Raw genomic sequence first — 14,775 nt, forward strand, 5'->3', positions numbered from 1 at the left:
TAGCGAGATACTTTGTTGAAAGAAATTCCTTTGGATACAAATATTTAGATTCATCTATATTGTAATTCTTTCTGATATGTGTCATATGTATGCAATTTTGTATTTTGATCAGGCAGATATTGTGGATGACAGAAAACGAGCAATTGCTTTTGGCTACCTAACAGGCATGTTTTCAATTGCCCATGTTCTAGGGAATCTACTTGCATGGCTTCTCTCTGAAGATTATATATTTCAGGCAGGTTATTTTAAGGGTTCTGTTTGCCATACATGTAAAACGATGCAACTATGCACTAGCCTAACTCATTTTCATTTTTTCAAATCTCAGGTTGCAACTGTTCTCTTGGTGATTTCTGGAGCCTATGGAAAACTCTTTATTGTTGAATCATTTAGCGCTGGTCTAATTGAATACCAGCAAAGGTCATCAGCGCCTTGGTGTGAGACTATCCTCATTCAAAGATGGAAGTCAATAAAAGAAACTCTAATAATTTCCTCAAGGTCAGTCTGTCAAATAACTTTCCATATAATTTTTTATCTATATCTAGGTACTTTGGATTGATATGCACAATTTTACCTCATGCTATATTTCCATTTTCTCAAGAATAAGGATTTTTCCATGTATTCTAATGTTTGTGAAAAGAACAAAGTCCAATACTCTCTCAACAAGCTAGGGTCTAGGTCAATGTGTATAAACTGTTCATTTAAATTTTTAAAAATCAAGCCATTTTCAATTTTTAAATAGAACACATGTTCTACTTCTTTGCTTTGGAATTATGCCCCAATATAGTTTTGTACCTCACAAATTCTGAACAAAACGGTTTATTTCCTCATTGAAAAATGTTATAAATACATGTCTGACATTGACATTCTAAATGTTGAACAGTGGAATCTTAAGGCACATTATATGTGTTGCCTTCTTTTATGAACTTGGCATAACAGGGATTGACAACGTCTTGATGGTATGCTTATCATTTTGTCATTCATTTACTTATTGATATTTTGCATCATGATTCTATTATTGAAATCCTAATGATTAAGGCTCTTATGATTCTCATTCTTCTATTCTACCAATAAGATTAAACAATCATTTTAAAAATTGTAAACCTTATTATAGTTTCTTTTATGAAAATTAGAAAATAAACTTTTGTTAATTTAGGAAAATCCTAAAAGCATCTAGGATCAAAGGATTTAAGAGCCAGAAAGTTTAGTGTGATACATATGTCTAGGAGGCATTTACTTATCGCATTGAGAAGAAAATTAGAGACCATAGAATGCATATTCCATGAAAGGTGAAAATTCAATTTCAAGAAATCAACACCATTAATATGTATTAGTAAGTAGACTCATCAGGCTGGGGGCCTAGATTGATTGGCAAGAGCTTCTTGTTATGGAGCACAAGGTCACAAGGTCTAGTCTCCCCCTAGCCCATGTGTTATAAGAGAACATCTTGTGCCAGCATCACCAGTCATGTCAACAAAGTTTACCCGGTGCACTGCAGTTTATAGGGTGTGCTATACATGATTCTTGTAGCCTAAAGAAAAGAGTAGATGCAAAACAAAAAAGCTAAGATAACATTAGGCAAAATCCTACATCACAACGGTAAATTGTGAGCCTCTTATCTTGGAGGTCTTGGGTTGGAGTCTACTTGTTGAGCTTAGCAAATAATAATAATAAATTTCAACAATTAATAATAATTAGTCTCAGCTATGGCCTATTACCCATCAGAAAAACAAAACAAACATCTAAGCTAACATCATCAAATTCCTTTCACTCATCTACTTGCATCTCTTGAAAGGAACCTAAGAGTAATCAAAGTAGGTGTTTAGCAGTAATACAAATATATCTGTTAGGAGCAAAGAATGATTCCTATGGATTGAAATGTAAGAAATCTTTAAAATAAAAGATCATCTACAATTCTCCCTTAAGCTTTGTAACTTGTATACTCCTTTGAGTCTTCTTAGGTTAGTCAAGATGAACCTTAAAAGTTGCACTATCATGAACAAGTAACCTTAGAAGATAAAAGCACACCATATAGACATGCCAATACATGGACATTATTTTTTGAGAGATGCAGTTTACATCTTTCTGATTCTGTCCATGTTTTAATAGTTCCCAAAGGGAAAAGTCCTGTGCATGGAGCATAGGGAGGAGTCAGCATGTTTAGTCCAAGGGGAGTTTGAGATTTTTAGTAAATAGAATCTAAATATTGTTACACTTGATGATTTAGCTACCCCTAACATAGCTATGGAGTCTTTTGTTTTCTCACCATCCAAAGAGAACATCTGTTTAAGCTGAAGCCCTTTGAGGAGCCTTTTTGAGATTAGCTGGTGTAATCCTACCTTGAGTAATTATTTAAAGGGGAAGAGATGGAACAACATGATTGAGCAACATGATTGGGACCAGTATAATGTTCCCAGCTAGGACTTTACTTGATTTACCCTAAAATCCCCAACTAGGGTTTGGATTATGCTTAATGGCAATCTGTAAGGTTACTTACTAGGAGATTGCCAATTCCCCAAGATAAACATACATCGCTATGTATTCAAATCCAATTGAATTAAGAAACAATGAATGATTCATAATGCATTTTGATTTGACAGATAACACACTTAAGCCCTAGGTCCTTGCTTCTCTTCTAATCAATAGCCTTAAGAAGGATGGAGATTTAACTTGTTGTAGGGCGCTTGAAACCACCTCCACAGATGGACGCAAGGTTTTCATGAACGTCTGCCAATACCACCACTTGGCCCAAGGGTTTCATAAACACTCATCGATACCAAAACTACACAAATAAAAACATATCCTCTCCACTATATTAATGAGTGATTAAGGAATTGGTTAAATGTATATTATTAACTGCTGTATTCACACACACACACACACACAAAGTATATATGTATAAAGTATAACACAACATATACATAATTCTGTAATGTACCCTTTTTAGATTATTTGGAGACTGTGTGGGTTAATGAATGCAAAGTGCAGCCATTTGAATTATGATACTGTATTAATGAGTGATTAAGAAATTGGCTTAATGTATATTATTAAATGATGTATTCGTACACACACATGCATATGTAAAGTATAACACAAGATATACATAATTCTGTAATGTACCCTTTTTATATTATTTGGACATTGTGGGTTAATGAATGGAAAGTGCAACTATGTGAATTATGAACATAAATTAATGAATTATGGATCTGACTAGTAATTTGGAATCCTACAACTATGGAAATGAACTAACGTATAACAGTGCAATATATATATCAAAGAGCCATAACTTGGAATCAGCAAGGCTGGCTCGACTTGTGAATCAGATCAGAATCGTCTATGAATTGGCAAAATGAAAAAAAACCTTAAAATTTAGAGATTTGAACATCAATAAATAGAAGCTATTATACATAAAAAGTTATATATAAATGATAAATCCATCACATACGTAAAATGTAAATTGTAATCTGTCGCTGAAGTAAATAGAAAACATAGGATCATATGACATAGATATATAGAATTATAAATTTTGTCAAATCATAAATGTATGTAAGATGAAGATCCATGAAATGTATGTCTATCTGTAAACAAAATGAAGAAAAAAATCTATATGCTAGCTCTAGCTCTAGCTTAAGTCTATCTCTCACTTTTCCTCTCTTTTTGTTATACTCAACAAATAGAAAGCCTTTTCGGGTTACAAGAAAGAGAAATGTTAAAAAAAATCATTAAAAAAAGTTGTATTTTTTTATGCTTTTAAGTTGTCCAATAGAGATGTCCAATTCTTTGAGCCGATTCATGGGAAAAAAATTGGCGATCCGATTCATTGGGTTAGGAAAAGTCGCCTAGGCTAAATCAAATTGCCGAATCATGTGAATTGCGTGAATTGCCACAATTTTTGGTTCTTTGATATATATATATATATATATATATATATATATATCCAAATGCCACAACGGAATACAACTGACAATTATACTTTGAAAACTATCACAAAATAATGATAATACAGAGATAAATATATTAGTGACTGCAAATGTGTACATGGAAGTTTGAAAGCAATACTGAATTCTATATAATTAATAAATGATGGATGTGTCTGATGATTCCGAATACTACAACATTGGAAGTGCACTAATGTATAACAATGGAATAGAATGTATAGTTTCACTTTCAATATTATCACAATATAATGATAATACAGAGATAATTATATTAGTGACTGTAATGTACGCATGGCAGTTAGAAAGCAATACTGAATTCAATATATATATTGATTGTTTCTGATTTAGTAATATAATGGCATGTATATTACCCTTGGAGCCTTCTCTAATATGTGCTGCAAGTTACAAGGTAAACACTTGGAAAAAGTATGCTGTCTCAGATATTCTGATATGAATTATGCAAATACTCTATACAAGGGCAATCTCTGATATGTCTTTAATGTTGAATTCTCGTTGATTGATGTTGTCTCTGATCTGCAATCGTTGTGCTTGCACTGGGATAGGTTGCAATAGCAATCAATTATGCTTTTTGTTGAGAGGAATCCACAAAGGGGTATGAGTTTATAAAATCAATTATTCACATATCGATTACCTTGCTACGATGCCCATACACACACACACATATACATACATACATATACATATACATGTGTATGTGTGTGTGTGTGTATGTATGTATTGTGCCCATTTGTAGCAGGTTCTTGAAGTTGGCTTGCTCAATTCACCATTGCACCCTCATGAGATGATAGTAGGATTTGAGGGTCTTAGTTGTGGGGTTATAGGCTTTCCAGTAGCCCATGGTGTGTTTTAGCTCCATTTGAGGGACTTACTATTTATAGTAAGTCAAACTATTGATTCTGATGAGCTCAGTTGAGTTAGAGGTGTTGAGTAACACTCCAAGTTTTTATTTCGAGCTTCTAGTTTGGGCTCCAAGATTCTTGGGTATAGCGTCTATTTATAGTAAATCACCTCGTCAAGGTCATTTATCGTCTTTCTTCATTAAGATCACTCTGATGTTGTCAAATTTCGATTCTAATGCTTCTACAGTTGTTTTTGAAAGACGAATGATTTATTATTATTCATCTAAATATGCTAAGGTTGTTATTTATGTTGGTGTTGTATGTTGCTCGCCTCAGTATCATAGCTCGTTGGAACTAGGTCGAAAAGTTTTAAATTGTGGGCACAAGAAACAATGGCCTTGTGTGTCAGAATATTATGTTATGGTGGAAAAGGTCATTTTTGGGAGCCAAATGTAATTATTAATTATATTATATGACACTTTAATATATTTTAATGTTGTGTTGAGGAAGTTTCTTAAGTGAAGATCATTTGGAAAACATGTGCCATTTGAAGATTACAAATATGAGCCCATTTGATGAAGAAAGCAGTTCGATTGCTTATTTGCTTTTGTTGCTTGTGAGGAGTTTCTGAGTTTGTGCCCTTGCTAAAGTATAAGGGTTTTGAGATCTGAGAATTGCATTTGCAATCACTTTGCAATTTAGCTGTTGAGCTATAGCTAAGATTGCCCAACTTCTCTACTGTTTCACATTGTGGCTAAGAAGAGAATTATTTTCTATGAGTTTGTTAGCATCTCCTTTACTGTGGTTAATAGTGGCTAGGAAATATTATTTTTGTTGAGAAATGCACTTGTTGGAGAATCGATATTTGGAGTCCTTTCTTGTTGGTGCTTCATTCTTCTATTTGAATGATCTGATCTGTACATATTGGCATTGCCAAGGTTGGCATATTTGGCAGCTAAGAGGAACAGACATTGCCAAACTTGTGTTTGATTGGCAAAGCCTGCAATTTTGTTAGAGGGTTGTGTTGGATAGTACAATGCTTGCGTTGAATTCTAATGGGCCTGCAATCAAACCCTAAGAGCCCATGTAGCTATTATAGAAGGCTGCGATCAGTGTTGGAGGTGGCACAAGTACTAACCCTGCCTAACGTGGTTGCCAAAAGTTACTGTCAATGACTGTTGTAAGGAATGTTGGAGTGTTGAGGACTGTTGGGCAGATTGTTGCATCTTTTGGCCTTTGAATTTTTGCATCCATCATCCAGGTTCCATTGTAAACACATTCAGTGTATGCAATTCAATTTTCAATTGTTGACAATCATGTAAGCAATCAGATTTGCATTAATTAGAAGTTGTTATATTTTAGTTATTTACCTGACATTGTTATTAGTTGTTCACTTGTTAGTCATTCATATATATTTTGAAGGTAAAAACTATTTACTGCAAAGAAAGTCCATAACAATTGCAAACATTCTTGGACACAAAAAGACATTCTTCAACACATCTATAGAGTGAGCCAACAAGTTAATTACAACGATGACATAGTTGCTTGCGAAATGTTTGACGAAATTTCAAACCGAAAGTAATGTTTAATTAAGTTATAACTAACTGAGGGTTACTACAGTGGTATCAAAGCAGTTTTTGGCCATCTTGTGGGGTAGGGAAGTTATTTTATTTTGAGATTTGCTATTGCATTTGGAGTGACCAACGCTCTAGCATTTTCTAGCCATGGACAAACATAGGAGGACTGACAATTCTAGAAGTCGGTGGAGTAACAAGGAAGGTAGTGCGAAAATGAATGCTTTGTAGGAGAGTATGGAGAAAGTTAAGCTTTATCAACTGAGGTTGGCGGAGAGCTTGTCGGATCCTGGTGCAAAAATGAATGCTTTGCAGGAGAGTATGGAGAAAGTTAAGATTTATCAACAAAGGTTAGCAAAGAGCTTGTCAGATTCTAAGACAATTGAGAGGGCAACAAGGTATATGGTTTTTGCTTTTAGAAGGCCGACATCGAGGTTGCAAGGAAAGAAGCTTGAGTTTTCCTTGACGGGTGTCCATGATGCAGATGTACTTATATTTAGTATGACACTTTCTAGTCCTGTTTGTAGTGTTGATGATGGACTTATTTTATAGGGACATGTGGTTGTGTTAGTGGTAGCAGAGGATAGTGGCACTGAACTTCAACAGGTTGAGGCTCCTAGAGTTGTTGCTATAGTTAGTGCAGAGACAGTTGATGCAGTTGTTACCACTAATACTTCTGGCTCTTTCGAGGAGGGAGTTGTTATTGAAGACTTATATGTCAGTTATCGTAGTGTTGCTCCAGTGCAGGAGGTAGTTGCTTCCATAGGTGGGATCGAGGCACGTATGGAGTCACCAAATTGTGATGTTGGTGATTTGGGTGTTACAATGAAGTGATGATGGACTAATTTCACAGGGACATGTGGTTGTGTTAGTGGTAGTGGAGGATAGTGGCACTGAGCTTCAGCATGTTGAGGCTCCCAGAGTTGTTGCTACAAGTAGTGCAGAGACAGTTGATGTAGTTGTTACCACTAATACTTCTGGCCCTCTCGAGGAGGGAGTTGTTATTGGAGACTTATATGTCAGTTATCGTAGTGTTGCTCCAATGTAGGAGGTAGTTGCTTCCATAGGTGGGACCAAGGCACGTATGAAGTCGCCAAATTGTGATGTTGGTGATTTGGGTATTACAGCAAAGTCAGGAGATGTGGATGCAGTTAGTATGGACACATCTAATGATCTATTTGACGATGCTATGAGTTGCACTAGATATGATACCCCTTGCTAGTTATTGGGTGATGACTCCGAGGAGGTTTTAGATGGGTCCTAGGATCAATGTTTATAGGTTCTTATCATTGAGGTGGAAGCTAAGACATGTGAAGAGATTGATATTGCGAGGGCTTCCATTTCTTTGAATGAGTAGTTGATTGAGGTACATAATAGTTGTATCTTGGATGCAGAGTTGAACGAGGACAATAACACATGTGTGAGTAATCTTGTGGTGGGCAATTTTGATTCAATTTCCTATCACAGTGTAGTTAGTGAGACAGGGAGCTTGCATACAAGTCAGGGATTAGAGAGGCATCATGTGGCTTGTTAGATGAAGGTGAGTGATAGTGACGCAAGGAGGGATCTGAACAGCTAGGGCCAGAGGTACACCTAACTATCCAAACACCTTGCTAAGTAAACACAACGAAAGAAAACACACAGAGAACAACAAGGAGAGAGAGAGAGAGTAAACACTTTTATTGATTCATCCAATTTTTAGCATACATGCTCAGCTGTAAGGTCTTCTGGGTTACGGCTAGATACAAAATACAACTTTAAGATCCACGATCCAACTTCAAATTTTCTTTTCTAGAGACATCTGCTTTGAACCCTCTAATTTGTTACCTAACCTAAACCTAATACCCCTACTTATACTTGCCAAAGCATCTTACAGAAGATTCTAGATCATTACATAACAGAAAGGCCAACCTTAAAATGGTCTGCACACATCCCAAGACAAGATCCTATCATTACATTCACGATCCAAATTAAATACATAAGTGGGCTCAAACTAAGAACGAATCACAAACAAACTTGGTCAAAAAAGGAATTGAGCATCAACAAATATTAGGTTCACTCAACATACGAAGGAACACATGGTCAACACTGGAGCTCGGTCAACAGTGGAACTCGGTTATCACTAGAACTCGGTAGAATGAGCCAAAAAAAGGATTAGGATAACAAGGCAACCCTGGATGCTCCTACATCAGCTAATCGGGGTTGAAAGAAATGATTCTCCTAAATCATTGAGATGTCGCAACCTGAGCTAAATCCAACTCAGATTGAGAAATCCATGTAGCATCTTCAATTGGTATGTTGTTCCACTTCACCAAATATTCATAGTAATCTTTTCCTCTTGTGCTTTTACCAACTCTCTAATCCAATATCTATTCAACCTCTTCAATCTACTTCTTAGGATAATCATTTGATACAACTTCATCATCTGACTCATTATACTTATACAAATCAACAACATCGAATATAGGAGATATATCCATGTCATCGGTTAACTCAACTTCATAAGCATTACCACTATCAAACTTCCTCTAGACCTTAAAAGGCCCAAACTTATTCATTTTCAGCTTACTGTATGTTCCAATAGGAAATCTACCTCTCTTCAAATGAACCATCACCTCATCACCAACTTCAAAAACATGACGTCTCCTAAACTTATCTGCTTTCTCCTTATACTTCTGATTACCTTGTTCCATCTTCAACTTCACTGTCTCATGTAAAGACTTCATAAAACTAACAAATTCTTCCCCTTTCAACACTTCCCTTCACCAACAACATCCCTCAAATCTAATATTCCTCTAGGCTACATTCCATTAACAATCTCAAAAGGTATTTTTCCTGTACTATTCACAGAATTATATATGCAAACTTTGCTTGTGCCAGTATCATATCTCAATTACTCGGCTTATCTCTAATTAAACATCTCAATAAATTTTCCAAACTTCTATTGACAACCTCTATCTGTCCATTTGTTTGTGTATGTAATGTAGAACTAAACTTCAATTCAGTATCCATCTTCCACAAAGTCCAAAAATAACCAACAAACTTATTGTCCTTGTCAAAAATAATATTTTTTGGTAATCCATGCAATCTAACAATCTCTTTGAAGAAAATCTTAGAAATATGCACAACATCTGATGTCTTCTTACATAGTATGAAATGTGTTATCTTAGAAAATCTATCCACAACAAAAAATATAGAATCATACCCTCTTGCTATCTTAGGTAATCCAAGAACAAAATGCATCCTGATGTCACTCCAAGTTTTCTTAGGAATAGAAATAGGTGTATTCAATCCAGTATTCTGACTTACTCCTTTTGCAACTTGACAAATTCCATAACTCCTTACAAACTTCTGAATATCCTTATACATTTGTGGCCAATAATACTTATCATTCAGCAAAGTCAATGTTTTATGAATTCCAAAATGTCCAACCAAACCACCACAATGCTTTTCCTTAATCAAATTTACTGTCATGGAACTTCTTGGTATACACAATTGAATTCCTTTGAACAACATACCTTCTCGAATGAAATACTCATCAAACTCTCATTTGATCTGATAGATTTGGTGCTTTGCACTCTCTCCACGCCTTACAAAAATAAGGGTCAGTCTCATACAACTCTTTCATTCCATCAAAACCAAGAACTTCAACCTTCATCTCAGTCAACAAAGAACATCTTCTGCTCAATGCATTGGCAACCCAATTAGTAACTCCACTTTTATACAAAGTTCTTCTCACCATCGAATTTTCTCCAGCCTTAGGTCCACTTGGTGAACCCTCAATGTCTCCTTGAATCATAAAATTTTTGTTACCTTGTTTGTTCTCACCATAGTATCTACACTCAAAGGATCTATGCCCTTTTTTGTTACATTTGAAACAATTACCACGAAAACCACCTCTAGAATAAGAATTACCTCTTCCTCGGTAAGAATTAGTATCTCCTCAATAAGAATTACCACCTTCCCATTCGGTCTTGCCTTTGTCATCAATTTTCCACTCAAATTTGCCCTTATCTTGCACAAAATTATCAGATCTGTCATTTTCTCCATAAGATCTACCTCTACCTCTCTGGAATCTACCACCTCTACCTTTTTGTCTTTGTTCAAACTTAATTTTCATGTTCTCTTCAACTTTTAAGGCATATTGGTATGCTTTTTCCACACTTTCCAATTTCACAAAACTTATCTCATCTTGAATTCTAGATCTCAATCCATTGAGATACCTTGCAACTTTCTCAACCTCATCATCCACATGTCTAGATCTGATGTCCAATCTATATAATTCCTCAGTATACTCCTTCACAGTCATATCCTTTTGTCTCAAATTTTGCATCTTTCTCAACAAGCTAACTTGGTAATCAGCGGGAAGGAACTTCTTCACCTAGATCACCATTTTCAGCCAAGCCCTGATCTTCTCCTTTCCTCTCCTTTGTCTATCAGTTTGCAAATGCCCTACCACAGTGAAGCATGACCTTTCAACCTAGTGACTGCAATTTTCACCTTTCTAATATCAGGAGTTGTTTCAAACTTAAAGAACTTATCCATATCAAAGATCTAATCCAACACAATGTTGGTGTCCAATTTTCCATCATAAGGAACAACTTCTACAATAGGCTTTGAATGTACCCTAGACAATACTCTCAACGATCGCTCTTCATCCTGATCTTCCTTAGATTTTGGATTAGGGTTTGGTGTCATTGCTTCATTATCACTCACATCATCAAGATGCGCTCCTCCCCCTTGGGTTGTCTCCACAACATCTACTCTGGCTGCAATTTTTCTCAACTTGTTCATAATAGCAGTGTCAGCATTTCCTTTGGCTTGAACCATCTTTACAAACAAGTTCTTGCAAGATTGTACCCCTCTGCAAGTTATAGGTCAAATCCGCAGATCTACCACCTTACAACCAAATTTAACTTAGGGTTCTACATGATCCAATCTCCTCAAGGACAGACCTCAAGCTCTGATACCACCTAACACAAGGAGGGATCTGAATAGCTAGGGCCAGAGGCACACCTAACTACCCAAACACCTTGCTAAGTAAACACAATAGAAGCAAACACATAGAGAACAACACCAAGGAGAGTGTGAGTAAACACTTTTATTGATTCATCCAATTTTTAGCTTGCATGCCTAGCCGTAAGACCTTCTAAGTTATGACTAGATACAAAATACAACTTAAAGATCCACGATCCAACTTCAAATTCACTTTTCTAGAAACATCCGCTCTAAACCCTCTAAGTCCTTACCTAACCTAAACCTAATACCCCTACTTATACTTGCCAAAATGACTTAGAATAGATTCTAGATCATTACATGACAGAAAGGCCGACCTTAAAATATTTTGCACACATCCCAAGACAAGATCCTATCATTAAATTCATAATCCTAATTAAATACATAAATCAGCTTAAACTAAGAACCAATCAGAGACAAACTTGGTCAAAGAATGAATCGAGCATCAAGAAATATCAGGTTCACTCAGCACACAAAGGAACTCTTGGTCAACACTGGAACTCGGTTAATGCTAGAACTTGATCGAATGAACCAAAAAAAAGAGTAGGATAGCAAGGCAACCCAGGATGCTCTTGCATCATATAGTGACATTTCTTCATCTCTTGAGCATTATTATGCTATCCGTTAGATTCTAGCTACATCTAGTTGGGGTGTTTCTGTGTCAAATGAGCACAATAATAGTAGTATTCCCCTAGCAGAGATTAATGAGCTTCAAGAGGCTGTCAGGATCTTGAAGCATAGTTATTGTCAGTTAGTTGCTGACAGGGATTACCTTCTAGAGTGGGTTAGCACCTATTATGAGACATTGTTAGTAAAAGAGGAGGAGGTGGTTGAGCTCAACTAGGAGCTTGTGGTGACTATGGACTATCTTCAAAGTACTCAGTTGGCTCTTCAGGAGTCACAGTCACGATTGGATGAGGTGACTGTGGAGCTGGAGCATGTTCAATCCACACTAGCCCCAAATCCAGTGTAGCTACATATTGTGGCTGATGGTGAGTTTTCTTCTACGATTGGGGATGATGGACATAATGATGTGGCTGACACATCCATCCAACACATGGGTGCAGTAGGTACCAAGGAGGTGAGAGCATCAATGGAGAGGAGCTCTCATTGTGATTTGCTTCCTTCTGCCGAAAGCGGATTTGCTTCCTTCTGCCGGAAGCAGATCTATTTCTTCATTTTATATAGCTAATAGCATTGGACAATTAACAATGCCACATTTTCAGAGGGACCAGTTGTGGGTTGTAGGTTGATGCTTCCACATATAATTTCTATTGCATAGAGTCTTTCACAGAGTATCTATTGGAGAGTTTGGATGTGCAGGAGGATTCATAGTACATACAGAGTGCCTAAGGGCACTCTCATCCAAGGCTCTCGTGCAATTTAGAGGTTGGTGGGAAAGATTGTAGAGACTCTGTCTACTATGCTCCCCCATAGGGATTTTGAGGTTGGGTTTGCTAAGAGGGTTGCATAGGATTATGCCCGACCAATAGTTCAGAGTCAGAGATTGGAGTCATCTTCTGATTCCCAATTTGATGTTGATGAGCCCTTGATAGAGATTGGGAGATTTTATTGGCATTACACTATGAAGATTGCTAATCACTTCTCTTTTGACCCACTGGTAGAGGATTGGGTTTCCCGTTAGTGTGGGTTGGTTCCAATTTCATACCATCCATTATGGGATGGCTTAGCACCATCTTTTACATATGGGATTGACAGCTGTAAGTTAGACCATGTGTAGTACCCACACATCCATGACAGTTTATCAGAAGTTGGAGTTGGTGATATTGATTAAGGTTTATATGGTTATTGTCATTTCCAGAGTGCAATTTGGTGGAGACCCAGGTGGGGACATAGTTGGTATTTCGACTGGGCTGAGTTCCGATGAGTTGTTACCACCTTCAATTCATACAATCAGTTTTCAGATAATTATATCATTGATATTAGTTATTTGGGTGTTGGTGCTAGAGGAGTTGCTTGTACATATTAGGGATAGTATGCAATTCTACCCATGGGATCTAGGTGGATTGTGATATTCATTTTTCTTCGAGATTGCTCGGGGACAAGCAATCTTAGGGAGGGAGGACTGTAATGTCCCTATTTGTACCAAGTTCCTACAGTTGGCTTGGTCAGTTCACCATCACAACTCTCATGAGATGACAGTAGGATTTGAGGGTCTCAGTTGTGGGGTTATAGGCTTTCTAGTAGCCCATGGTGTGTTTTGGCTCCATTTGAGGGACTTACTATTTATAGTAAGCCAAACTGTTGGTTTTGATGAGCTCAATTGAGTTAGAGGAGTTGAGTAATGCTCCTAATTTTTATTTTGAGCTTTTGGTTTGGGCTCCAAGAATCTTGGAGAGAGCGTCTATTTATAGTAAGTCACCCCCGTCAAGTTCATTTGTCATCTTTCTTCATTAGGATCACTTTGGTGTTGTCAAATTTTGATTGTGATGCTTCTATAGTTGTTTTCGCAAGACGGGTGATTTATTATTATTATTCATCTAAATATGCTGAGGTTGTTATTTTTGTTAGTGTTGTATGTTGCTCGCCTCAGTATCATAGCTTGTTGGAACCGGGTCAAAAAGTTTTAAATCACGGACACAAGAAACAATGTCCTTGTGTGTCAGAATATTATGTTATGGTGGAAAAGGTCATTTTTGGGAGCCAAAAGTAATTAATAATTATATTATATGGCACTTTATTATTCAGTATCATAGCTTGTTGGAACCGGGTCAAAAAGTTTTAAATCACGGACACAAGAAACAGTGCCCTTGTGTGTCAGAATATTATGTTATGGTGGAAAAGGTCATTTTTGGGAGCCAAAAGTAATTAATAATTATATTATATGGCATTTTATTATATTTTAATGTTGTTTTGAGAAAGTTTCTTAAGTGAAGATTATTTGGAAAACTTGTGCGATTTGGAGATTATAAATGTGAGCCCATTTGATGAGGAAAAGATTCGATTGATTATTTTCTTTCATTGCTTGTGAGGAGTTTTTGAGTTTGTGCCCTTGCTAAAGTATAAGGGTTTTGAGATCTAATAATTGCATTTGCAATCACTTTGCAATTTAGCTGCTGAGCTATAGCTAAGATTTCCCAACTTCTCTACTGCTTCACACTATGGCTGAGAAGAGTTTTCTATGATTTTGTTAGCATCTCCTTTACTGTGGTTGACTATGGTTAGGAGATATTATTTTTGCTGAGAAATGCACTTGTTGGAGAATCGGTATTTGGAGTCCTTTCTTGTTGGTGCTTCATTCTTCTATTTGAATGATCTAATCTGTACATATTGCCATTGCCAAGGTTGGCATATTTGGCAGCTGAAAGGCACTAACATAGCCAAACCTGTGTTTGACTGGGAAAGCCTGCGTTGAATTATAATGGTCTT

The 14,775-nt window shown here is 36.5% G+C and overlaps 1 protein-coding gene across 1 annotated transcript in view; it reads left to right on the forward strand.

Annotated features, from left to right (window-relative positions):
• Positions 1–14,775, forward strand: part of LOC149529869 (uncharacterized) — a 365,125-nt gene that overhangs the window by 111,917 nt on the left and 238,433 nt on the right. Inside the window, exons 4-6 of the mRNA XM_089809053.1 lie at positions 113–235; positions 326–495; positions 881–956. Of these exons, the coding sequence (XP_089665179.1) occupies positions 113–235; positions 326–495; positions 881–956 (369 nt within the window). The remainder of the gene's footprint in view (positions 1–112; positions 236–325; positions 496–880; positions 957–14,775) is intronic.

Source organism: Cupressus sempervirens, chromosome 11 (genome assembly GCF_028749045.1).
Source record: "Cupressus sempervirens isolate cs-2001-9-10 chromosome 11, ASM2874904v1, whole genome shotgun sequence".
NCBI lineage: Eukaryota > Viridiplantae > Streptophyta > Pinopsida > Cupressales > Cupressaceae > Cupressus > Cupressus sempervirens.